This window comes from Chaetodon trifascialis, chromosome 8 (assembly GCF_039877785.1).
Source record: "Chaetodon trifascialis isolate fChaTrf1 chromosome 8, fChaTrf1.hap1, whole genome shotgun sequence".
Classification (NCBI taxonomy): domain Eukaryota; kingdom Metazoa; phylum Chordata; class Actinopteri; order Chaetodontiformes; family Chaetodontidae; genus Chaetodon; species Chaetodon trifascialis.
This window is the reverse complement of record NC_092063.1, coordinates 16,437,544-16,464,059: the sequence shown is the minus strand read 5'-3', so window position 1 is coordinate 16,464,059 and position 26,516 is coordinate 16,437,544. Positions and strand designations below refer to the sequence as shown.

At 44.3% G+C, this 26,516-nt stretch overlaps 2 protein-coding genes across 9 annotated transcripts in view; both read left to right on the top strand.

The window, feature by feature from the left end:
* Positions 1-19,337, top strand: part of LOC139335693 (kazrin-like) — a 155,555-nt gene extending 136,218 nt beyond the window's left edge. For 2 of the 8 annotated variants that reach the window (XM_070969435.1, XM_070969438.1), the window contains 5 exons: positions 9,341-9,477; positions 9,992-10,162; positions 11,542-11,731; positions 13,085-13,221; positions 13,605-16,252. In XM_070969435.1, the coding sequence (XP_070825536.1) occupies positions 9,341-9,477; positions 9,992-10,162; positions 11,542-11,731; positions 13,085-13,221; positions 13,605-13,775 (806 nt within the window). In that variant the 3' untranslated portion in view covers positions 13,776-16,252. Of the gene's footprint in view, positions 1-9,340; positions 9,478-9,991; positions 10,163-10,395; positions 10,480-11,541; positions 11,732-13,084; positions 13,222-13,604; positions 16,253-19,257 lie in introns of those variants that run through there. The other 6 variants (XM_070969436.1, XM_070969440.1, XR_011602436.1 and 3 more) reach the window with 5 other exon arrangements.
* LOC139335695 (kazrin-A-like) lies at positions 17,631-23,799 on the top strand. The gene is made up of 7 exons (XM_070969441.1): positions 17,631-19,466; positions 19,593-19,711; positions 20,795-21,026; positions 21,141-21,242; positions 21,872-22,038; positions 22,191-22,332; positions 22,593-23,799. Exons 1-7 carry the CDS (start codon positions 19,221-19,223, stop codon positions 22,749-22,751), a joined length of 1,167 nt encoding a protein of 388 aa, XP_070825542.1. The 5' UTR covers positions 17,631-19,220; the 3' UTR covers positions 22,752-23,799.
* Positions 23,800-26,516: the final 2,717 nt, after the last annotated feature.

The following is a 26,516-nucleotide window of genomic DNA, read 5'->3' as shown; positions in this document are numbered from 1 at the left end:
CCACAACATCCCTGGTGTGATTCAGGCTGCATGGAGATCTTTGCAAAATTGCCCCAAACAACAACCTTTTTAGTTCTTCTTCCATCTAGAAGCCATTCGACTGTTTTTTTCTTTCGACTGGAAAAGAAACATTTACTGCTTTTTGAAGTAAAATCAAGTCTGGTGAAGTTATCCAGAGCAGTAAATGTTTGTATTAATTTAATTTGTCAGGGACAAGCAATCAGCACAAAAAACTGAGAAAACTGTGAATGAGCCTAGAACATAAATGTTCATCTGGTTAGATGTCAAAATTGCACCTTAAAAGCAGAGTAAACAACATTTCTTATCACATCAACTTGTGAAAAGAGGTTATTAACAAACACACACGTTGGCTTAGTGTACACACACCGATCATTCAACCCTGAAACATTTAACAGTTTGCTATGATTCACAGTGAGCAAGGACAATTCAGAAAGCCCTGCTTTGATGAACACAACACGAGCAGCTGTGGCTGGATTTTGCCCAGTTAATATGAAGTGACATCATTCTTCTTTTCCTGCTCAAAGCTTCTGCTTGAGGTTTTCTGTTGGCCGCTCCTCCCCCGTGCTGAGAGAAAACCCGCTGCATTTCGCTCCGCAGGACTTCAAACCAGTGCATTTTTCCTCCAACGCGGCTTTCTGTAACACTGTGGTTAATGCTGCCCATTAGCTGCATTAGAGCCCATTAGCATGTGTCCTGCTGGAGAGATGGAGCGGTATTTTGAGGGTGAGAGGGGACGCTGATGCTTTGACTTTTCAAAAAAAGCTGCTCCACGCTGCAGGCAAATCACGCCACTCTGTTCCCACTCTGCATCGCCCACGTAACCTGATGTACCTGCAGCACCGTGTGCTGTAGCACGTCCTCCTGGTTTTCTTTTAGTGTTTGCATGCTGCCGTTTTCAAGCTGAAGATGAGTGCTTTTCTACCTGCCGATTAGAATATGGTGTGAAATATGGCTGATTTATTTGGCGTAGATATGACAGGTATGATGTAATAGCTTAATAAAAAGGAATAATAAAATGATTTGTTTTAAGGTTTAAATACAGGCTAAATGTAATTATAAATACATTAAGCTTACCACAGAAATTTCATTAGCAAAAGAGAGCACAGTGCAGAGTGCCTTAGCCCTCAACAATTACCATTTGAGAGCTTCTAAAGTTTATATAGTGCAGATTCCTCTCTGTTAATGACCAACAACTGCAGTGTTTGGGGCTCTGTTGCTGTTTTATGTATGAGTGAAGGCAAACTGGGAGTACACTTAAATACTGCCTTCATGGAGTCTTTGCACAGGGTAATGAACAAGTTGTGCGAGGCAGTGCTCAGTGGATTGCAGGACATCAAGCAGAGATGTCATCAGCGTGGCAGCGAGTCGTTCTTTTCAAAGAATTATCACCCATGGAATGATGTAGAGCACAAAACCGCCATTTGGTATCAGACAAACGCATGACATGCTGTCAGGGGATTCTGTTGCTGTGACATTTCACTTGACACTCGCAGCCTACACTTTTTGGAAGAATTGAACAAAAACAAAATGGACCGGGGCAGAGCACAATGGAGCACACATCAAATAAATACTTATCTCCTCTTCGGCTGGATGTTTGGCTGTCTGAACAGACTGCACGCAGGCTCGTACAGTCATTTGTGTGACTCAGGCCTGTTAATGAAGGCCAAAGCCTACCAAGCCCAGCGGGCACTGACAGCAATCAGCAGCTAATGAAAGCTTTATAAAGAGGGATTTTGGTTGGCTTACAAGGTCCTGAAACGTTAAGCAGGGTGGATCTGGTCTGCAATTAAGATGGGGTATGTGGGAGGACTACAGGAAATTGGTTGTCATATTGGGAGTTTGGTTCTGATGGAGTGGATTCAGAGCCCGATTGGAGCGACTGTGAACTTGAGTGAGAAGATGTTCCTGTGGCTGCTTTGTAATTGTTTTCGCTCTCAAAGCTACTCTATGTAAGTAAGTGAGCAGAAGTCGAGGTTCAAGCACAGCCTGTGACCAGAGAGTGACCCTCAGAAAGAAAGAAATTCAGCGTCTGTGGTGGAGGCAGCATGATTTCTGAATTATTTATAGTTTTTATTGTTATTTTCCACATGGCCCGGCCTGTACAGCAGTAGCTGGTTCGCAGCTCTTTTGTTAGTCCACGGTTGTCACACTCCATCTTCATACACCGACGCTGCGGCTTGCTTCTACTCCAAGGAGACTATTTTTTAAGACAGCTATGAAAGGCCAGCAACGGCATTAGCTGTAGTGTTTGCATGTTGTGGGTAGCAGCCAGTGAATTCTGGCTTTGTCCCCAGCAATATTTACAGCTGTTTCCAAGCAGAAAGTGGAAACACATCTGTCATCCCATTTTCCCTCATTTTCTTGTTTGTGTTGCTTTTCCAGCTGCTTCCACCGAATGCGCTCGCGTTCTGTGCTGCAGATACTTGGCCGTGGCGCTGACAGCGCTGGTGATAATTGTGGCGTGTGGGTTTAAATTGATGAAGACAGCATGCAGAGGGAAAGTCAAGGAAAGACACGTTATTTTGTGGGTATTGATAACGGAATAAGGGACAGTGAGGAGAAAAAGAAAAGGTTGAGAGGAAACCGACACTTTAGGTGAAAGTGAGGAAGCAGAGAAATATTAGCAAATACTAGCAGCTGTTTTTTCATTGTACACCAAGTATGAGGGGCTGTTGAAGTGTACTGTGGGAGGGATATACAAAGATGTTTGAGACAGTTTTCAGCGTGTCTCTGGGATAAAACGCATCATCTGTGCATGAAACACAGATTTATATCTGTTTCAAATGGCCGCACACACTCAAGGGCAGCATGAAATGCCTCTGTCATAACGAAAGGCGGGACGCAGTGAATCGTGCAGCCTTCCCTCAAAGGCATTCATAGTGTTGACTGCTGTGCGCAAGTGAACGAAGCAGGACTCAGTCGTGAAAAAAGCGCTCATGGGCTCATGTAAGTGGTTGTGTTCGTTGGGTTGTCTGTTTGGGGAAGTCACAAAAATCGTCGCCTCCAATCCGATCCTCTTTAAAAGAGCGATTCAGATGCTGTTTAACAATCCAACGAGCAAACTGAGCTCATTGGCTTTGCTTGTACGCGACGTTTTTAATTAATCGGAAAATAAAATTCACTGTCTTTGGATTGAATGCAGGGTCGGACTGTTGGTAAATTTGGGGTTTACGTCTAATCGTGGGCTTGCTCACAGGGTGACATCGGCTGTGGTCGCTGGATCGCTCCTACAGAAACAGATGCCTGCTTATGTTTATTCCCAACTCTTCTCAGCGTTCTTTGCCTGATGACTTCTTGTGTTTTGAAGTGAAAAAAGACTCATTAGTTGTTGGACATGGTCATAGTTCTTGGGCTTTTAAAGTGGCTTCTGAAAAAACATACATAGTCAAACATTTTGAGAATCCCTCATTAACTACAGCAATTCCTGTATGCTGCCAATTGATTGGAGGCGAGATGTCGACTCTATTTGATTTCATCAAGGCTGGCATATTGTGAACATCCCGCCAGATGCTCTGGCAAGGTGTTTTTTCTCAAAGAATGAGAGCAATGTTTGGAGAACTGAAACACCCTGGGGGATTTTATTGAAGTGCTACCAACGATTATTGTGAAGCAGAGGAGCTTTGAGCTTTTTTCTGTTTATATTTATTTATTTTTCCTGTTGTTCTGCTTTGGATGAAAACGCAAAAGCCTGGATTGATGAAGCAGCGTGAACCAACTGCATCATCCCCTCCTTTGCTCGCTGTCACTTGAGATAATACCTGTTTACTTTGGGAAGGGTTCACAGAAACTGTGTTGCCACTCCTCCCTTCGGTTCAGGCGGTCTGTGGCTGAATTGCATGCAGATTTTCTGGTGCCTATGAATACAAAATGGAGAACACGAAGATGAACACTACTTTTCTCTCCCTCTCTGCCTCTTCCTGTGTCTGCCCCTCTGCCTTTGTTTGGTCTGATGCCCACACCGTTTCCATGTTAAGGCCTGAGCTCACTCCCACTGTGTGCCAGACATTAGCCTGTGAGCACTATAATTGTAATCGTGGGTAATTGCCAACCTCACACAATTGCAGGTTTTGTTATGATGCCCCTCGGCGCTCGATCCAACCCAAGAGCTGCTATTTGCTTCATTTCTTCCCCCCAATCTCAAAGTACACAAATGGCAATGAACTGAAACTGTCCTCACAGTCTCCAAAGCCCAAAGTGAAGCTGCTGTGAGAAAATAAAGCATTTGGCGAATGCAGATCATGTTTACAAAAGGTGTTCGTAGGTTTATCCACCTCTTTTTTTCTGCACTTGTTCAACAAAGTTTTGTTAAATGAATTTTCAAAGTATAGCTGGCCTTCTCTGTTTTTTATTTCTAATTAGCTATTTCCACTTTGGCTAATTACTATCACTGACGGACTCCCAGTCAATCCAGAGCTGAAATGAAAGCAGCAGACAGCTACGTATCATCAAAGCACAGTCTGCCTGCTCTGTTTAGTGTCATTTCACGCTACACTGTACTCAGAGAGCAGCTCTGTCCTTGACTACAAGGCCGCTTCCTTCACCAGGTGCTTGATCACCACAATACACACACACACACACACACACACACACACACACACACACGCACACACACACACACACACACACTGCCGCCAAATCCCATCAGGCTATTTAACCCAATAACATTTGCAGCGGTTTTAGCAATGTCTTTCATTTTCAAACAAATAAGGCTTTTCATTTCAGACTCCAATTGAATTTTAAAATAAGCAAAGTCATCGTGGTCTGGTGTGCGTTTGCAAATCTTTTGTGATTGATTCCTAAACTCTGGCAGCAGCTTCATCAGAACAGGTAATGAGGACTGTCTTGCTATCAAATTTGCGCCTCAATCTATTCAAATTAGATGTTCCCCAGTGAGAACATGTGCGTGGGTCACAGTGGCCCCTAGTGGTGATCAGGTGTACCTCAGTCAGCATTGTGGTGTCAGAGCACATCGCAGCTGACTTGCTCTTTGTGCTCACCTGTTGCAGCCGTGTTTCACAGCTCAGATTCAGCCTTTTACGACAGCGGTTAATTTTGTTTTGGATCCAGTGAAGGCAGAGAGGTGAGTAATGAGGCGCAGTTATGGGATCAAAGCACGATTCTCCCTGCTGATTCCCCGATGTGTCAGTTCTGCTGTTTAAATAGCTTGTACACACACTCATTTACACGAAAACACATCCACACACACACACACACACCCTCCAGATCACCTCTTAGTGAGCAATGTTTGATCTATTTTTAATGGTTAGCTCATAAGGTTGTGCATAAACCTATAAAATGGGTCAAATGTCATTGGTTCGGTTTGTAGATTCATGATGAAAGATTAATTAACTTTTAATTATTGTGCTGGAATATCAGCACGACTTCAAAGAAGTCTGGCGCTGTAGCACCCCAATATCAATCTCATAAAACCCATGAGTTTGTTCTCCCTGAGGAAGTGAGGAGGTGAGCACACTGTGCAGCTCTGAGGCTGCTACTTCATTATTCAGCTGGCAGATTTAAAATCCCAAACCGTGAACACTGGACTCCCTCCAATGAGCTGATGTCTCTTTTGTTCTCTCCCCAAATAATTATGTTAAGAGCCGACTAAAAGCCTGTCCCTTCTCTTTAGGACCCAAGTTATATGGAGTAGTGTCAGTGTGGAGTGCTTTCATTCATTACTGTGAAGAACATCATTTTCTGAGGGGGTGTTGATAAGTGGGTCTCTGTGATGCTGATGTCTGTTGTGGCAGGTAAACTGAACATGAAAAATTGCATATGCGCCAGACATTAAGACCCCTCCAGTGCTGCCATACTCTCTTCATTTATTTCTGCATGTAGAAATCCGTGTAATTTCGCTCAAGTCATGGCTCAGATCTTGTTATATTGGTACCGTAATAGATGAGGCACACCAGATAATGAGGGTTGTTATTTGCATAGAGAAAAGCAGTGAGTGGGATGGGAAAAGCTACTACACTGATAGGCAGGAACAGTGAGCAAGATGGCTGAGGTTGATGTTTTGTTTTTTTTTCAAGGGTCAGTCAGAAAGTCTTTGAGCATGAAAACCATCTGACACTGGTATGACACATATTCACGTGGTGTTTTTAAGTGATAATCCATTAAAAATCTATCCAGTGACCCCCTGCAGCCTTGAAAGGTAGCTGTTAGCAGCTTGTAGTTTGCTTCTTCACAAACAGCAGCGGCTCTGGTCAGCTCGAATTCATGTCACTTACAAAAGGGTTTCCTGTGGGGACATTTTTTCACAGCAGGAAAAAAGGATCAAAACAGACACGAAATGTCTCCTGCAGCATCATCCCCTCCTCTGCTGCACATACATACCCTAACCCTGCTGCAGCGGCTGAGAGGAAGCACAACGGCAAATAGCACGCAATTAAAAAATAGCTAATTCAGATGAATGCTAAAAAAGACCAGCTTGTCATATTCCCTTGTTGTCTATATTTACTGTATTTGCACTATATATATGTGTGTGTGTTTGTCTGTTTAGCCTATATGTTTATCTATATATCTGTTTATTTAAAGGAATAGTTTGACATTTTGGGAAACATGCCTGTTCACTTTCTTACAGAAAATTGGATCATTTGTATGCTTAACACGAAGCTGGAGCAAGCAGCCGGTTATCTTATCTTAGCATAAAGGCTGGAAGCAGGAGGAAACATCTAGCCTGACTGGTAACAAAATCTGAATTATGTACAGGATTATTTCTTGGCCTATCGCAGTAACTTCACATCAGCGGACACTCAAGCGTTTCCAGTTCTCATGCCAAGCTAAACTAACCCACTGCTGGCTGTAGCTTCAGAGTTATCATTCAGACATGACAGTGGTATCATTCATGTGTCTCATCTTACTCCCAGAGAGAAAGTGAATATTTCCCAAAATGCCAAACTGTTCCATTAAAGTTACTTTTGTAATAGAAGTGCCTCCAGCCAGCAGGAGTTACCTGAGGAGCACAGCAGACAAAGGCTTTTAGCCCACTACAGTCGTAGATTCTCACAGTAAACTACTTTAAAGCACAGCGGCTTCGGTGGCAGAGGAGCTTTTCCATCATGAGCCAAAAAAGCACTTGTGCAGATTTTAAGGGAAAGTGTCAGGAGAGCGTGATGCAGGCAGGTGTTCTTCACACTGGGCAGTGGGAACGGTGGTCCGAGTCCTGATCAGCTCTCCTGGAGCAGCTTTTTGAATCCGTGCATGTGGGCACACATGCATGATGCACATTTTAGACATAAATGAAAGCTCGATTGAAAGAGTAGATAAACTCGTCCATCCATTTTCTATGCCGCTTTTCCCTTTCGGGGTCGCGGGGGGGCTGGAGCCTATCCCAGCTGTCAACGGGCGGGAGGCGTTGCATCGCAACATATATACATGAACAACCATTCACGCTCACACTCACACCTAGGGGCAATTTAGAGTCACCAATCAGCCTAACGAGCATGTTTTTGTTCTGTGGGAGGAAGCCAGAGTGCGCGGAGAGAACCCACGCATGCACGGGGAGACCATGCAAACTTCACACAGAAAGGCCCGACCTGGGAATCGAACCAGCAACTTTCTTGCTGTGAGGCACGCGCACTACCTGCTTGCGCCACCATGCAGCCCTAGTCAAGATAGGCAAGACAGGCAAGAAATAAGATATCATTCCTCCATGAAAAGACTATTAGATTGAAGCCTCCTCAGTAGCTTCCTCTCGATGTTTTCCTCCTCCTCCAGCTCAGCACACATTAGCTTCAGCTCTGTGTGGTTCCCAGGTGGTCCCCTCTTGTTTTATCTGGTAATAACTCTTGGAGGCTTGGACTGAGCCACAGAATAAATCAGTCAGGTATGTGGCTGTCAGCAGACGGAGACATGCTGGTGCTTCCCCATCTCCCCTGCATTGTTCAGTGTAAGATAACCAGCAATGAGCCCCAGGACCATCTTTGTTCATTAAAAGTCTTCATACAAAATGGAAAGCAACAGTGCTAACATGATTTGTGAGTGTGAATAGATCCTTTTACAGAGTCACAGTGAGTGCTTTCTTGTAGCCGACACCAGGAGGGTTAACGCTGCCAAACGGTCACAGGTGCAGGATGTGAGGCAGCGGCAGCATTTTTGGCTCGTCTCAAAGACGGCTTTGATTACGCTTCCTGAGGCAGGTGCTGGGAGGTTTCCTGTTCCTCTTGGCCAGTGAGGGATATTTCTTGTCTATCCTTTAGCCGGCTAGTTTGGCTTGAGTGTCCCTTTCGCTTGGGGGCTCCTCTACCAAAGAACGGGTGAAAGAGAGTCATATGAAAGGGTGACAGGAGAAGAATGGCGTGGAGGAAACGAGAGGGTGAATTTGTCCTTGTAAAACTGCACTTCCATTCCACTTGCCTGAGCATGCTCCCCAGATGCAACTTGTGAATGTCAAGCAATTAACTAGGCTGTGATATAAGTTAATTAATGACACACAGCTGGCTTGGAGGGGCGAGAAAAAGAGGGAAGACAGAGAAAGGTGAACACGTGATAACAAGCAAGAGGAAAAACGAGAACCGTGTGATGTTACAAAATATCAGACAGTCAGAGCTGCTGTGCTGTAAGGACGGGTGTCAAAGCGACGGAGACAACGGTGAACGAACACAGCAAGAACACAGAGAATGTAAATAAAGTATATATTGTCAGTTGGGGAAGATAGCTGGAGGGGTGTTCGGCTCTAAGCAAGCAGATGTCTGGAAAACAGCCTTGCATGAAAATCAAGAGAAAGCGAGAGAAGAGGCAGATGCAGAGGAGAGGAAGAAGGATATGTTGTCTTTGAGAAAATTAGAGCTTCTGTGAATAACTACACTGAGCCACATTCTTTATCATGATGCGTGGGCGAGGTGCCAGGGGATTAGAGCGAGTGTGTGGCAGAGAGATAGATGAACAGAGAGACCCAGCCTCTAACGAATCCAGCAGCAGGGACGAGATTGACAGGAGGGTTCATGTGTGATTCACCCCGTTATCAACACGCAGTCACACCACATTAAACCAGCAGGAGCAGATGTGTTTCATGTTTTTACTTAAGCGCTTCATATCTCAAAGTGCTTCATAGCTTAGTTGTACTTCATGAAGAAACTGCTACAACACATATTGACTTTAAGAAGAAGAAATACTGTCCATGAAACACCTCAAAGCATGTTAGCATGTGACCTCTTTACAGTGATTTCACTTTTTATTACATTTCTGCAATTAATATTGAAATGTTGCTGGCATTCATGCACACACAGACACTTCACAACACAACCAAATGTGATTAGGTCTGATGCTCTCTCTCTCTCTCTCTCTCTCTCTCTATCTCTCTCATCTTTCCTTGCAGCCATGAAGTCGGACCGCAAGCGTCTGAAGGCTGAGAAAGCAGACCTGGTGAACCAGATGCAGCAGCTTTATGCCACGCTGGAGAGCCGGGAGGAGCAGCTCCGCGACTTCATACGCAACTATGAGCAGCACAGAAAAGTACGGCACCCATGCCACGAGCATAAACAGGTGCACGTGCACAAAGAGATCCATAAAAAAAGTCTCCCTGTTGCTGCTGTGTTGGTTGGATGCACATAGCATGTGTCCAGGCAACAGCACCACCAAATAATGAGTGATTAGTCTTTAAAACAAAATGTGTGATATTTCACAGATACCTTTATTGAGTGTGAAAATCTTTCCGTTCTACCAGTGAGACATTTCCGTGGTGTTAAAATGAGATGTTCAGGTATGTGTTTTCATTTCCAAGCAACGACTGGAGAAGAACATGTAGTATCTGTGGTGTTACGTATACGGCAGGTTTAACACAGTGAGCCAGTAAAAGGCGTCGTTCCAGCCTTAACATCATCTCAGTAATGAGCAAATTAAACTCTGACCCTGCCTGATTTGAAATCAGGTTCAATGCTGTTGTTCAGCAGCTTTGACTCACTCGGTTTATTCTTCAAATGCATGCTTGATATGTGAGCCAAGCCATCAGGATCTCTGTGTCTACTAGGAGAGCGAGGATGCGGTGAAGGCGCTGGCCAAAGAGAAGGACCTGCTGGAGAGAGAGAAGTGGGATCTGCGGCGGCAGACCAAGGAAGCCACGGAGCACACGGGGATGCTGCGCTCCCAGCTGGACCTCAAGGAGAACCGCATCAAGGAGCTGGAGGCTGAGCTGGCCATGGTGAGACGGTCACACGTGAAAAAAAAAGAAAGAAAAAAAAGCCGGAAAAAGAGAAAGTTATCACGGCTCAGACACACCTGCGTCGCAGGGAAAAGAAGATATTTTGGACAAACAATAGCTGTACATTCACGTTTGATCATGCTGTCTGTCACTGTGTGTCTAATGCATATAATCAAACACAGAAAGCCTCTGATTGTACAATATAGCCATCCCTCATGTCTCCAACCCCCCAGATGAGTAACTCTGTCAATCAGAGAATGGAGTTCCGGGTGTTTGAGCGGGTTGCGGACAGGGACTACTCTCCTAGGGTCATGGCGGTAAGATGGGCCCCCAGCTTGAAATACTGACCTCTCTTGACCCTCCCGCTCCCTGGAAATCTCTCCTACTTGTGACGTCGTTGTCGTTTTGGAAAGCCCCTCCTCAGCTGCACGTTTTTGACTAACCCTGAGCCGACCCTGACTGATCCCAGTGATCCTAACATCAGTGATCCCACAGATTCCCGCTGTGATTGATCTGGATGTGTTTTAGGTCTAATTGAGCAGTGAATTGCTTGGGGAAGAATACATCAATATTCTGTCAACTAATGATTACTGCAAAGGTGTGTGATTGTATTGTGTTTTGCATGTCAAAGACCATGATTGATAGCCGTTTGACCGCTGGCAGGTAGAGATGATTGCAGTGAGGCTGATTGTGTTGATTTGCAGCCTGCCGTCGCTTGGCATGATGAGAAGATTTGCACAATAACAAGATTTCAAGCATTTGTAAAACACCGACATGTCAAGGCTAATCAAAAACATTCGCACAAAGGGAAAAAAGAAAAGCGTCTGACAGACACAAAATATGCACAAACACATTTCCCAAGGCTCCAGCAGCTCATTTCTGTTCCCACTAAAATGTGGGGAGTTGTGCTTTGTGATTAGGCTCTACAGAGCAAATGTTACTCATTAAACTTATGGAAAAGCTTCATTATCTCCATTTCTACACCCCAACAACCCCTAACTTCCACCGCAGAGAGGAAGCAAACAGGAGACACCTCCTCCAGATATTCTGTCCTCCTCCTTTTTTTTTACTTCCCCCCTTGGGCGCTCTCAGGAGCAGCACCAAGAGATTTCACACAACAAAAGACCAACATGAATACAGCTGCATTTTTCATGAGACAGCAACCACGAGGAGCCCAGGGGAGAGAACTCACATGTCCACATGCACTCAGAGACTTGTCAGAGGATTCTGGGTACACAGCTCGGCATGCACACATGTGACATACGCACAAATAAAAACAACATGAACACCAGCTCAGTCAAAAACAACCCAGAGAGTTCAGGAAAGTGATTGTTGGTATCTTTCTGACTGCCTGAAATCTGCCTGTCTACCCTCTCAAGGCCAAACAGTCACTCGCCACCCTGACCAAGGACGTGCCCAAGCGTCACTCTCTGGCCATGCCCACGGAAACGGTTGTCAACGGCAACAACCAGGAGTGGGTGATGCAGGCCGACCTTCCCCTGACTGCTGCCATCAGACAGAGTCAGCAGACCCTCCATGTCCACACGGGCCATCCCACGGACAGACAAGGTAGGCCGACATGAACACCCTCATCCCGTACAGGAGCTGACTGGCACCAGGTGGTTTCACCATCGTTGACCCTCTGCATGCTCATGTGAACCCGCTTCAAACACATTCACTCCCGCCATCTGCTCAGTATGACCACGTCGTTGGCCACTGATGATGCTCCGGTCGTGACATTTCATGCGCTTTATGTAGCCGTTACAGTGGACGTGTTTCTTTGGCTTCACGGCTCCCGTGTGTCTTTGCCGCTCAGAAATGTTTCCTCTTCATTAGAGAGTGGTGGCTGAGGATCAGGCGGGTGTTAAGTGCCGTTTCTGTCTGGTTAAATGCATTTTTACACAAAATGAGTATGTGGAATTCATTTATCTTGTTTGTGATGTAGCTGTAATGTGACCCAGGTTCTGTGGGAGTCAGCCCTTTTTTGGGGGGGGTCCTATTTCTACCTTTCAGGCCCCAACACCCATCTACTCCTGCAGGTTCAAGATTGAATTCCCTTGTACAGACATACACCACACACAAGTCCTTTATGCTCATGTGAACCATGGCTGGCCCAACAGGCATTTGCAGGTGAAAGGCATCTGCAGTCCAGAGCACAAGCTGTCATTGACTCCCATTTAAAATTCAAAGCACAATGAGCACACAGCTTACCCAAAGCTCAGCCACTTTGACTCCTTGTGGCTGGAAAATAGCACTGCTTTCCCCCCTCTGTTGCACTGCAGCAGTGCAGCTCGTCAATCGTGGCGCATCCTGATGTAAAATGGGGATGTTTTTGACGGAGATTCATCCAGAACTTCCAAAATCAGAAGACATCGTGTCTAAACATCAGACTGAACTTCATCAGACTGAAAAAGTTCCACACGCCTCATTTCTACCACAGAAGGAGTCCATCTCCATCGTCCTCGAGCTGTTTGAGGGCAGCCTCGGGTTCAGACTGGCTGCTCACTAATTGAGGACATCAGGAGAAAGAAGCACACAAAGACAAAAAACTGGCAAAGTGTGTGAACAGTCACGAACCCCCAAATCACTATGCAATGGGTTGTACAGTATGTATCAGTCTCACTGGTACACACACACACACACACACACTCGCCCAACCTCTGTGAAGCTGTTTTCACTGTTGCTTAGCAACTGCAGATGATTGCAAATAATTTCAGGCTTTTGAAAGGCATTTTTATTTAAGGGTGTTGTGGCATTGTTGAGAGGAATCAGATTGTCCCTGTTCGCTACTCTGGGTGCCTGAGCACACGCACACACACACACTCACACACACACACACACACACACACACACACACACACACACACACACACACCCCAAAGAAAACAAGCCTTTTCTCTTTTCCCTCTCGTCCCGTTTTAGTGGCTGCCGTGCGGGTGAGCCCGTGCCACTCGCGTCAGCCCTCCATCATCTCCGACGCCTCGGCGCTGGAGGCAGACCGGTCATCCACACCCAGCGACATCAACTCGCCGCGTCATCGGACTCACTCCCTCTGCAATGTAAGAGCTGCCCGCCACTGCACTCTGCCAAGTAATCACCTCCTTTGTTGTACCTGCCGACTGTCCTGCTCCCTGGCCGCTGCTGTTCTCCCTCCGCCACCGTTCTGGCTGAATTCATGTTTGCCCCATGCAGCCTGTCGTGCACTCGCTCTGCAGCTGTGACTTGAATTTCTGTGAATCCTAGTTGTGGTTGTTGAATAAGCGCATGTCTGGCAGCATGTCAAGTGTCACTTCCTCTCTGTGTTGTGATCTTTATCTGCACTGGTCTTAATCGCCCACTGTGCACCCCTTCACTGACTTCCTGCTCTTGCGTCTCTCTGTTCCTTCGCCCATCTCATCGTCTCCTCCTTCCCTCTGCTCTCCCCTTCTCTTTCTTCCTCCAGTCCCTAGAAGATCTGGAGGAGGCGAAGCGTAAGAAGAAGAAAGAGAAGATGGGGCTGGGCTCTCTGTCGCGCGTCTTCGCCCGGGGAAAGCAGCGTAAATCCCTTGACCCCGGTTTGTTTGATGGTACTTCAACGCCTGATTATTACATAGAGGAAGATGCAGACTGGTAAAAGCACATATGTCCGAGCGAACCACCTGGAGAGCCTTTGTGGCAGTTATCAGAAGACAGCATTGTGTTGAAGCGTGTGTGTGAGAGGATGGGTGTGCGTTCGATCTCAGCGTGTACAGATAACGTGTGCCTGCGCAGTCTCACATGCACGCATGCTTGCGTGTGGGAGTGCGAGAGCGTGTGCATGCGTGCGTCGTCCATGGTCAGAGGCCATGTCAGAAGCCGGAGGCGTCTCTTGCTTCGCTGAAGTGTAAACCTTAACGAGCAAATTGCACCTGTATGTATGTACAGTCCTGTAAATAGAGTGGACAGTGTGACACAGCATCATGTGGATATGTTCTGTTGTATCGGCCCTCCAAAAACAGCTGTGTTATTGGATCTTTTAACTGTTCTTTACATTTTGACTTTTTGTTTTCACTCAACTGGAAACTTGAAGGACTGCTGTACTTGTAAATAACAACAGTTGATGTGCACTTTGTGCGTGTAAATGTCTCCTTGTCCTGAATGCCTTTTGTTATTTTTGACATGTACTCCCCTCCTCTCACTACCTTTTAACTTAAACTCCTCCCTGTTTATTGTCCTGCTTGGTCCATCCCCCTCCTTCCACACTGCCATGACGAGAACAGTTTCCTGTAGGCAACATGCAGACTCCTCCAATCCACCTCTAATTCGGTTGTCCAACACATCCCTCAACCCACCAAGAAAACTGTGCACCCCTTTATGTTTGCTCAAATGAGACTTCAAAGACGCTGCTGAGCGGGGAATGAACTTTCTATGCAGAACAGTTTGTTCCACGGCGACATGAAGCCAAACAGGAAATGTAAGAAATGTGTTTTCTATCTGCCCAGATAGAAGGTACATGCCAAAGGTACATGTGTGACATGCATGCACATAGTCCCAGTCCCCCAAATGCATGTTGAACAAAACCCTACTAAACAGAAATGTCTTTCTCCGGGAATGCTGTTGAGGAGGTGATCAGCTCTCTGTTTAAAAAAAAAAAAAAAGAGAGAGAGAGAGAGAGGTCAGTTACTGATTTCATGATGTTTATTCATGATTTCCTCCATTTCAAATGAAGTTATTCCATTTGCTATTCAGGAAAACATCATGATTACTGTTCAAGAGCTTAGCATCCACACTAAACATAGCGCGTTTTAATCTGCACCTACAAGGCTTTTTATGCAAAATTACATCTGAAATATTAAAGGTCAGCAAAGACAACAGTCACACAGGAAACTAAGCGCTTCACTTTAATGATTAAATAATTATTCCACTTATTCATGAGGCTTTGTGCCAATTTACTCCTGTAGGATCTTACAGTAGCTTGTAGCTATCATTTTATTAATACTTAAAAAGGCTGCTGGGACTCGAATTATTCTGGGAAAAGTTCAGCTAAAAAAAGAAAGCTATTATCCCAAAATAAGGGATAGCTTAAACATCCATTATACCAGCATAGTAGATATCAGGCCGATGGTCATTTTACCATAAAATCAGAGCTTCAATTTAGAGGCCTGAGCATGGAAAAGACGCTAAATGACCTGTTATAACAATAACGAGTGCCAACACTGGAGGTTGAAAATCAGATTTAAGCAGGCTAATCAAACTGAGGCAAATGCTTACCTTCTCCCGTGACCCCGTGAACTCACCGAAAAATTCAGATGCAGAGTTCAGGCCACCGCTGAAAAAAGCAATTAACTTTGTGCCAAAGGTTAATAGCATTTCTTCGAGCAAAAGAATGACTACAGACGCTGGATTATTTCCATCATTTGGCTGGAAGGAGCCGGAGTCTGCACTGCCACCCGCAGGAAATCTTTTCTCTCCCTGATTTTAGACTAACACTGGGTATTTGTCGCTCTCATCTGAAACACTACAGAGTCGCAGATTACAGTGGAGCTGTGTTTAACCGCAGGGCGTGTAGAAAGAGCGTCCGTGTAGGCAGTGAGAGGATTATCCTTTAACCCGTAGCTCAGCCTACATTTGGATTTCCAGGTGAATCACTGAGGTAATTCAAAGATAAAGTCATCGTGTATTAAATTGTATGTATAAGAACAACAGCTCAAGCAGTTTCATTAAATGTTTAATGAAATGTATGAAAATCTAGGCTCTTTTTTTTTTTTTTTTCTCATTTAACCAGCCGTTATGATCCTCTGCTGACAGGGGAAAAAAACATATCAAATGTATGAGTTTTAATGCTTTGAGCCACGGTCTCTTTGTTTTTCTTTGTTTTTTTTTTTAATTCTCCACAAATATTTTCCTTTTTGTAAATGAGATAACATTACAGAAATAAAATTAATATTATTATTATTAAAGAGTTTTATTTAAAGTCAAAGATGTAGGCCTCAGTGGAGGACTTCTGCTGTGAGGTCCTGAGATGTTTAGAAGTGGATAGTAGCAAACTTTTAAGGCATGGCAACAAAATTACACTCAAAAGAACTAAATGAGAAAAGTAAGATTATTTTAAAATAAAATAAATAACACTGAGTCTCCATGTGGCTGTCCTCTCTTTCCCTGTGTTAATGTTTGTGTGTGTATGTCTTCATTTGTTGTGGTATGGCTCTAATCCTGATTCGTCCCTTTATGCCGGGGGGGGGGGCTGCCATTTTTAACATATGCGTTAGCCTCTCTCAGCCCTGCAAGTCCATCTGTGAGGGGACTGCATCCCAAAAGCTTCCAAATGGCCTCCTTTCCTCTCTTTCCCAATTTGAACTCCTTATTCCTCTGGCTCCTGCGGTACCGAAATCGACAATGAGAAAATGTCGAGGCGAGGGGAAAGGATGCCATGTCAGACTGTTGGAGCAGAACTCATATGTGTCAGCACATGGTGTCAATGATGCTCTGCTTTGATTTGACCCCTGACCTCTAACACTGACCCTTCCTGTCTGACCCCCACCGGACTCTCAACACAGTGAAGTGACCCAAGAGATAATCAATCAGACTCAGTGAGACAAAGGTATACGATGGCTTTCAAAATGAGCTCCGCTGGGTTGCAAGCTGTGTTTGCAGATGCCTTCTAACTTTCAGACAACATCGCAAAATGACCTTGGAATTACGCACTTCTTCAAGTTGAATCTAATTCTGATGGAAACCATCCGCAGTTGAGTGTTATCCTGTATATACATACATACATACATGCATATAGAAATGCTTTTTGGAGGCAAAGGCAAGTTGTTGTTGTTGTTGTTTGTTCCTGGAACTTTCTGTGGCACACTAACATTAATTCAACGCTTCAGATAGACTTTATAGATTCTCACATTTACTGGAAACACACTGACTGTAGCTTCATATTTACCCTACAGACGTGAGAGTGGCATCAGTTTCTTCATCAGATTCTCGGCAAGCAAGCAAACTAACTATTCTTTAAACTCCCTTTAAGTAAATTTCAGCTACAGCCTTGAGTTGATTAGCTTATCATAAAGGCTAGGAACAGACTGGCTGGAGCTTCATATTTACCACACAGACATGAGATTGGTATCAATCTTCTCATCTTTTGGCAAGAAAAGGGAATAAGCAGATTTCCCACCACGTGGATCTGTTCCTTTAATGCACTTTACGGTCTAGCTAAATAGACACGAGGTACTGCAGCGTCCAGCCACTTTGGGTTTAATTATTTATCTTAAATTGTGATGTATGTCCATCTGGACTCTTGATCCATTCAACTGTAAAACATTTTCTTTGCAAAATCTGAAAAATGTATTGTGATTTTTGGTACACGACACCACCTGCTCCATCAGGACCACTGCTGTGCTGTAGCGATAACATCCATTACAAAAGCTACTCATGAGCACATTCAACATGTCATTGCTTAAACAAAACAGGCTCCTGTAATATGGTAACATAGCTGGTGGACGTTTTTCTGTCCCACTCTGCTTTCAGTGGGTTTCAAACAGGCATGAGAGGTTCATACCCACAGGACAAAAGAGTCCAGCCTCCACAGGTCGGCCTTCAGCTGGATGTCGGACACTCTGTTCTGCAGTTCCTAATGTGACGTGTCTTTGTTAGGCCTCTCCAGAATGATAAACAGACCTTGTATCTGGACAGGAGTGCACTGCTGCCCAAAGAGCAGATTTATTCAGCGTAATATGAATTGCTCTCAGCAGGACACTTAGAAGTGCACCTTCAGTTTATGTGTTGCTCTTAGAAGGGCACATAAATGTATACAGCTTGAGATGAATTGCTGAAGTTGAGTTTAATAAGAATCTGTTTATTTGCTCCCTACGATCATTCATTCGTGAATTTCTTTTCAGAAAGCACACAGCGGTCCAGTAACGCCCGCCAGAAAGTGGGCTTTCCCTTGCAGTGGGAAATAGGGACACACAGAGAACCTGTTGGTTTATTTTCTGGTCTGCGTCAAACTGAAGGAGTCAGACGGAGAGCATATTTCAATCTTATATCTTTATTTTCCCTTTGAAATAATGACAAAGTGGATATAGAGTCCAACACACAGGACAAAGATTCAGTGGCTGTCCTTTATGACTGAACTCTCAGGTGGACGCTTTTTGTTCAGGGCTCATTAGCTTCCAGTTTTAGCCTTGATGGCTAAAGCTCATGTTCAGTCAGTACATGTGAGCCACGGAGTATGGCTTTGTTCTGAGAGCAGTCCAGTGTTTGAGCGGATGTAAAGGTTTCCCTCTGACATCCTTTAAGCTGTCATTTTTAGTGTCAAATAGACAAAAATAAGAGTTTCTACACCTCAAGCAGTTGAGCATATTTCACACATGCATATTCTATGAGCAAGCAGAACCATTATGATGTGTTCAAAATTGACGGTAGTACATGAGGCTTCAATGACTGCTGAGCCCAAAAGTGGTGTGAGGCTGCCACCTGCTGGTAAAGACTGAAATGGCTCCCAGTGAAACAGAGTGAACTGTGTTGCTGACCAGTATTTTTTGGCCTGATTCCTCCAGATATTCAAATCTTGAGAAAACGGGAAATATTTGGCCCAGCATAGTAACATAACAGGTAAGCAATACAAGACTGCAAGGAATAATTTAAGGAAAATTTAAAGGACGCGTTACAATTCCAATGCAGTACTGACCTTCAGTAAATTATGTCGATGTGAGGCAGATTTCATGTGATCACGATGTTTTATCATCAAGCTGTCGCTGGAGGCTAATTCTGACAAACGAGTCGTGCTCATTCAACAGCCTAAACAGCTGTCTGTTTAATGGACTTCTGAAGTGAGGAACTTGGTAATAAATGCTGCTACTTTGTTTACAGCATCACTGGCAAGTGCGTGTCTCGCTGTCATGCAGCCAAAAGCTGAGGATGTTGTTAAAGGCGTGTTTGTTTAGAAAAGAAATTACTCACAATCTCTCAGTCACCCACTGATTTTATGTTCAGCTCATTTTTATTTGTTGCTGTTTGTTGGAATTAACGTTTTGTTTTGTCATTGCTCACGATACCCACAACCACCTCTGCTTTCACTCACACCCTCAACTACATCACCCACATGTCTCCCCCCTCCTCCTCCTCACCCACCCACTCAGACTCGGACAGCCTCTCCAGCCCCACCCGCCTCAGCCTTAGCCTGTCAGACGGGTCGGAGGACCAGCTGGATCGCCTCCAGCAGGTGGAGCTGGCCAGGACGACACCCATGTCCCAGTGGAGGGCAGGCACTGTGCAGGCCTGGCTGGAGGTAGTCATGGCGATGCCCATGTACATCCGCACCTGCTCAGAAAATGTCAAGAGTGGAAAGGTAGGAAAGACACTGACATGATGCACCTGTCATTGTTCAGTCCACTGTTTCCACCCCACCTGCCTGTTTGTTTATAGGCCACTTCAGCTGCAGTAAACTGTACCAGGCTGCTTTGACATTTTGCAGGTATTACTGGGGCTCACAGATGAAGACCTGGAGCTGGGTTTAGGTGTGAGCAGCTTAATGCATCGCCGGAAGCTCCGCCTGGCCATTGAGGATTACAGAGATGCTGAGAATGGTAGAGGGTGAGGAAGGGAAACAGCATCCTTCTTTAAACTAGACAGGATGAAGTGCAAGAGGGTCATCTGCTGGTGGTTTATAGTAACAACATTTAGAAAATGTAATATGGGATCATCTTTCCTTATTGAGTCATAGTATTGACTTTAAATGGAGATAATACTCCTGTAGATTAGGGACAAGCAGGTCAGTTAAATTGAAAACTCTTCCAGCCCAGCAATAAGCTGCTGTGTTCCTGCCCTTATGAACAACAATATTGAATAGGTTCAAAGGTCAGTACACCCAACCTTAGGAAAACAATCAGATTTTCTCACTCACTCTTTGTGGTATTCAGCCATGCAGCTGCTGTAGTTTGGGTTTATGTGCCCAGATTTTGAAATGTAGACAGACAGACCTCACAGTGAACAGGGTTGTTTGGAACCACTTTGCACCAAAGACTTTCCCTTTAAAACTGTTGACAGTAGACACATTTTTCTTTTAATGCTGCAACTAGCAATTATTCAGCAATGGATCTAATTATTGTCTTTTTGATTAATGGAATGGTGAAAGACTCATCATAACTTTCCTAAAGCCCCCAGGCTGAAATATACAGACAATCCAAAACTCGTAGAAATTTGTTTAATTGTGATAGAAGACAAACAGGGATGGTAGAGTTCTTGATTTATAAGATAGAACCAGAGAATTTGTTGGCATTTTTCATTAAAAAATTAAATGAAATGTTGATCTGATGATGACTATGGATATAGTTATTACAATTCATCCTGAAAGTAACATGAACTTCTGAATCAAAAATGATAGCATCCATTCAACAGCTGTCATGACATCTCATTCAAAACCACAGAAATACACCTGATGGTGGCGTTCAAACAAAGGTCAGGGGATCATCAAAGGCAGTAGGATTAATCCTCTGAGGACCATGAATTTATGTACAAAATTCAAGGCAAGCCAATCCAATAGCTGTTTAAGTCTGGACGTTTCCATAAAGCCACACCGCTGGTGGATCTTCATGGTTAGATAGTAGGTGAGAAAATGTGATTTTGTGATTTAGGTGAAGTGACCTTTGAAGAAATAGTTGCTCTGTTTTTCTGCAGATTGTCCAAAGCTGCAGATATGGACCACCACTGGGTGGCCAAGGCCTGGTTAAGCGATGTGGGCTTGCCTCAGTACTCTCAGGCCTTTCACAACCACTTGGTAGACGGCCGCCTGCTGAACTCCCTGACACGACGTGACCTCGAGCGTCACCTCAACATCACCAAGAAGTTCCACCAGGTCAGCTTGCTGCTGGGCATCGAACTGCTGCACTTACTCAATTTCGACAAGGAGGTGAGTAAGAGTCCACATAATGTCCACAAGCAGTGACTATACTTGGCCATGCTCTGACAGCAGATAAAAGAAGTACTTCTGTTATTAAAAGGTGCTTATTAAAATGGTTTCCAGGCACTGCAGGCTCGCAGGATCCAGTGTGAGCACCAGAACGTGGATCCATTGGTGTGGACCTCTCATAGGGTCATCAAATGGATCAGAGATATTGACCTGAAGGTGGGAATGCACCTTTGAGACTGAACACATGTAAAACACTCTCTATGTAAACAAACACATACTGTGTCTTACCGTGTTTAAACGCACAACTTGAAACAAAAACTGAAGCTGACAAACTTGCTGTCCAAGCAAATATTTGATAGAACGGTGGTGATCAAAAGGTACTAATGTATTGAGCTTTATATATCACTATCACATGGCATTGTGAGTAATGAAGGCTCCTGTGCGGACTCAGCGCTCCCTATCTCCACAGACTGATAGAAGCCCTTTGTTATTGTACTTCCAAGCTGCTAGTTGATTACGCAGCCTTTCAGCCTTTACAGCCTCTGTGATGTAATATGAATATCCTCAGTCAACACTGTCTACTGTCGTGGCATAGGGACACATGTTTCCATTATGAGGTGTGACCACTCCGAGGGTGTGCAGAGATAAGGCCGTCTGGTCTGGACAGACATCCTGCTAATAATCTCAGGGAGTGTGAATTTATGCTGACATCAACAAATAAATCACTATGTTCTTTGTCTGGGAGCAAATTTGACATTGTATCTGTTGATATCAGTGCCTCTTCTTTGAGACAGTAATGGCCCCTGTATTACATCAGAGGATTTTCTCTCCGTCCACCTGTCCAGGAGTTTGCTGAAAATCTTCTGAACAGTGGAGTTCACGGTGCTGTCATGGTGCTTGACCCCACTTTTAACACGGACGCCATGGCAACAGCACTGGGGATCCCCAGCAACAAGCACATGGTTCGCCGACACCTTGTTGAGGAGATGAAAACTCTGATTGCCTCATGCAGGTGAGAGGAGACATCCACATGGAGACAAACACACATTTGGTTCCACTTACTGTCACCTCAGATTAGAGGGATGCCCTCTGATAATCTGTGCTGTATAGCGTCTTTCAAGCGCTATATGGCTGACGCTCTGACCCTTTCTATACTCCCTGCAGGTCAGATGCCAAACAGGACTGCGAGCGTCTTGGCTTGGGAACGCCACCAACCCTCCTTCGCCAGAACTCCGTGGGCAGGTCGCCCAGCTCTACTGGCCGACACACTGATGACGAAGGCTCGCTGAGAAGGAGGGCTGTCAAGGTGGGGAAAAAGTTAATCCACTGAAAAGTTTCACGCTTCTCTCAACTTCAGTTCTGGAAGATAAAAAAACAGGTTCAGCCACTTTTACTGTGCGAATACTCAGATGACATGAAGCTTAGTGCAAACACATTTTGGATCTGACACAGCAGGTGTGCAACATTAAGACATCCCATGCGGCAGTAGGCTGAAATTATATTTCCTCGATGACAGCATAAATGGTGGAAGAGCCTCGTTTGAGCGTCTCTGTGTCTCTGTTGCAGCCTCCAGCAGGGTTCAGCCCCAAAGCACGCACGGGGCGGGACCTGAGCTGCCACAGCAGCTATGGCTCCCTGCCTCGGGAAGCTCGAGACCAGACTCCCCCCAGAACCGAGGGAAGCCCGATCCGTGGTTACACCAGCATCGAGGTCACCAACGTGTGAGGTCATCAAACACCAGCTTCATCACAGCGAAATCTACATTATGGACATTTGTCTTCCATGTGCCCCTGAACATGGGATGTTTTTTTAAAAAAAGAGGAGCCTTTACAGGACGGATTGCACTTTTTAAATGGGACAGGAAGTTTCACAAGTTTCCTGGTTTAAGAAAAACTTTATAAGACTCACTGTGGGCAGGTGCTAATTTGATGTTTTTGAAGGCAGTAATTTCCCTTCCCCAACGGCAGAATCAAGGGATGAAGGATTCGAGCTAAATGATTATTTTTCTATTTTTTGTGTGTAAATGGTTCTTCTGTTTTTGTTGACTAGTTGCTATTGACAGACCGTCTGTTTCTCTGAGCAAAGTGGGATTTAAAAAAAAGAAGACTATAAATACAGGGTACTTGATGACAAAATGAAAAACGTTTCATATCAGTGTAAGATGTTCTTGTTTCATTCAGTTCTGCTGTTTGTTTGTGATGCCTTGTCAATGTAGCTGAGGACAAACGACAAAAAAAAGATGAGTTGAATCTTAAAATCTAGAGTTTATGTTTGATAGTCATTTTTCATCTTGCACATTCACACAGTTGTGTATAAACAAAATATAGCACCCTCTTCTGATGTTTTATACTGTGCAGTAAACATGGAAAACATTTGAACAAAGCCAACAAAAGATGACTGCAGAGCTGTATGTCCATGAAAGCCTCAGGGCTGAAAGGTGTGAGGATGCAAATGTGAAAATGAAAGAGTTCCTTTTAATGAAATAAAGATGATGCCGCATATTCAGTGGTCCTGTTGCACCTATCTTCAGCAGAGTTCAATAAAAATCAATTTTGGGAGAATCCACATACTTATTTTGAACTGAGGTAACTGCAGAGGGAGGTTTTGGGATTAGATTAAAGAACCTTTTAAAACAAAACCAACAAACATCGTCTACGTCTCCTCGTTGAGACGCTGGTGGCAGTGAAGACGCTGCAGATGCATGATGTAACCGCCAAAACTGAATGTACCAGGATAACCTGAATTAAAGATGATGAAGAGGAGGAGGAGCAGGAAGCTTGAGGAGAGAGAACACAATTACAATCACAATAATAGATTGATAAATAGCGTCTTTCAGTTCATTGTTTTGATTTTACCGACGCATGTGTACTGTACTGCTCAGTTCTGCGAGTCTCAGCAACCCTGCTCTCAGTAAACCTACTGTAGGCTATCTGTTCAGCAGCAAACCACAAGGTTAGCAGCTAGCTGGTAAAGAAAGTCAGACATCAAGCAGCGGCAGGCAATGAGCCCACGAGTTGCTGGAGGCCAAGCTAGAGTGAGACAGAGAGGGAATATTTGAAAACTAAAGTTGCTTGTTCCTCCTCTGCTGCATGTTTAAATAGGCAGCTGTTTGCTACATATAGCACATGCATTTTCAAAGGTGCAGTGTCTGTCAGGTTGTTTTGGGCTCTTTTTCTAGCCCCTGGTGGCCAAACCCCCCACAAACTCAAAAGAAGAAACACCCCCTGCGACATGATCACTGCTGCTTTAAATCAACATTCAACAACTGATTAGTTTGTAAAAAGTGAGTAGGAAGCTGATTGGTCAGACTTGTGGTAGTGCATGAAATTTGTGAATGAGAGGAGCTTTGAGGTATGAGGAAATGATGGAGAGGCTGCAAATTTATGACTAAAGGATGACAACATCACATGGGAATTTGATAGAAATTCACCATTTGACAAATTGATGAATACATTTTGCAGAAACATTCAACCTTACTGAACTCATTTGGAGGACATGTGCAGGTTACCAGCCTCCACTGTAATAAGCAAAATAAGTCCATACGAGCACCAATTACTTTTGTGTGCTAATACTGACACTGCACACTTGACCGATTTCTCAACAGTATTTTGGTGAGTCACCTCTGTTACCTCGTTTCTTTGCTCTGTGTTGGGCATGTCAACTCAAGCGTCCGTTTCGACCTCTGCGTAATATAGTATGGTGCAACTTCTTCCGCTGACTCACAGCAGCTTGTTCATTGTGGCAAGATATGGATGACACAGCACCAAATGAGACAGCTACCCTCTGGCTAGGAATGCTACCTCGCTTAAACCCTTTCTGGTAATCCTGTCTGGCAGTCCACCCACAGTTGGGAAAAATAGAACAGACAATTCATTATGTGATGCACTTTGTACTCCAATATCAGCAGGATGATGTGGGAAGGCGTGCCAGGAAATCTTCCACCTGAGAAATGAACTGAACTACTTATTAGGAAGTCATTCCGTGGAGAAATGCAATTACATGCTCATGTAACAGCCATAAACCAAGATCAATAATTACATGTCAGTGGATGTGGATGGGTTTGCAAGATGGATATGACAACAAAATCAGGACAGCGGTTCCTTTATCTGATTTGTGTTTTAGGGAAAGCAACACTGCAGTCGACTGCTAACATGCATTGATCAAAACTGAAGTTACTTTGTCCAAATTCTTCCCACAGTCAGCAACAGAAGTCTAGGTGGACCAAACTGAATCCTTTTCATTGCCTTTAGACAAAATGCATTTTGTGGGCCACATTTTCTGCATTTCTGCAGCAATCATATAAAAAAAATTGAACATTATTTACATATTATACAATATTTACATTATATTAAATATTTTAACCTTTGCACAATTCTGTCAGCAATCAGTCCTTATTCACATATAAAAGATGTCACCTCTGTGTTGCTATTTGCAGGCATGAATTGCTGTATTTCTGATTTATTCTAGCTACTGTACTTAAGTCCAGTCAATAAAGTGCAAAGGTGTTATTCTATAATGGAAGACTGGCTGATGTGAAATCATTTAAACATCAAAGATCAAGGTCATTTATGTAATGCTTCCTGTTGTTATAGTTTTTTTTTTAGGTCAGTATGTAATGAGCGAGTGTGTGCTGTCTGAGGGAGAAAAAGCTTTCTGGTTGAACAATCATATTTTGAGACATGTAGGAAGTGTTTTGATGGTCAGAGTGAGTTTTGAAATAACTGTGAGAAAAAGTGGTTTCACTGCAGAACAGCGCTTATTAGCAACTGAGAGGAAAACTAATGGCACACATCATACCAAGTTAAGGCTATGAGGTCATGTTAATCAGGTTTTCTGTGTTTTACTGTAGCATTTGTCCTCTGTAGCTGCGGACATATCACTTAATTTGATTACAGGCTGACAGTGATCAAACCAGACTTCCAGATGTAATCACAGCCGGTCACTGTGGTTCTCTCTCTATCTTCCCTTATGTTTGTGTGTGTGTGTGTGTGTGGTAAAACAGAGGAAACAGACAAAAGCTTAAGAGGAAGACAACCTCCCCAGAGCCCAGAACAACAGGGTGGCCTTACACAAGAGAAACAATGCAGTGAGTGGCCAGATAGCAACTGGTTTTGTCATTACTATAAAATAGACCAGTCCTCATTCTAGCAGGCCCACACAGCGGAGGACCCTGGGAGAAAGAAGCGGAGCCGAGTGGAGCCCAGCTGTCCTGGGTGACGTCCAGCATGTTAACGACATGCATTGCAAGCTCAAACCCACAGACGTCTGAACTGTGAGGTGCGTCCTTGTGGCTGGGGCGAGTAGCTGGTAAATTTACAAAGAGGAAGTAAAAGTCTCATCACAGTAGAGTGACATAAAACTTGTCAGCATGTACTGCTGTTGATAACAGTTGTAATTCATGGTGTAAGACTGAGGGTCACATATATTGTCACGGACATCAAAAACTTTGTCATGGTCATAGTGAGATTTAACTCAGAAGAGATTTATCCA

Bases quoted from the DNA above. Each gene is read 5' to 3' on its own strand.
- LOC139335695 (XM_070969441.1), top strand. From the start codon at position 19,221: ATGTCTCCCCCCTCCTCCTCCTCACCCACCCACTCAGACTCGGACAGC. The intron at 21,243-21,871 runs GTGGGAATGCAC...CCACCTGTCCAG, and splicing joins TCAGAGATATTGACCTGAAG to GAGTTTGCTGAAAATCTTCT. The intron at 22,333-22,592 runs GTGGGGAAAAAG...TCTCTGTTGCAG, and splicing joins TGAGAAGGAGGGCTGTCAAG to CCTCCAGCAGGGTTCAGCCC.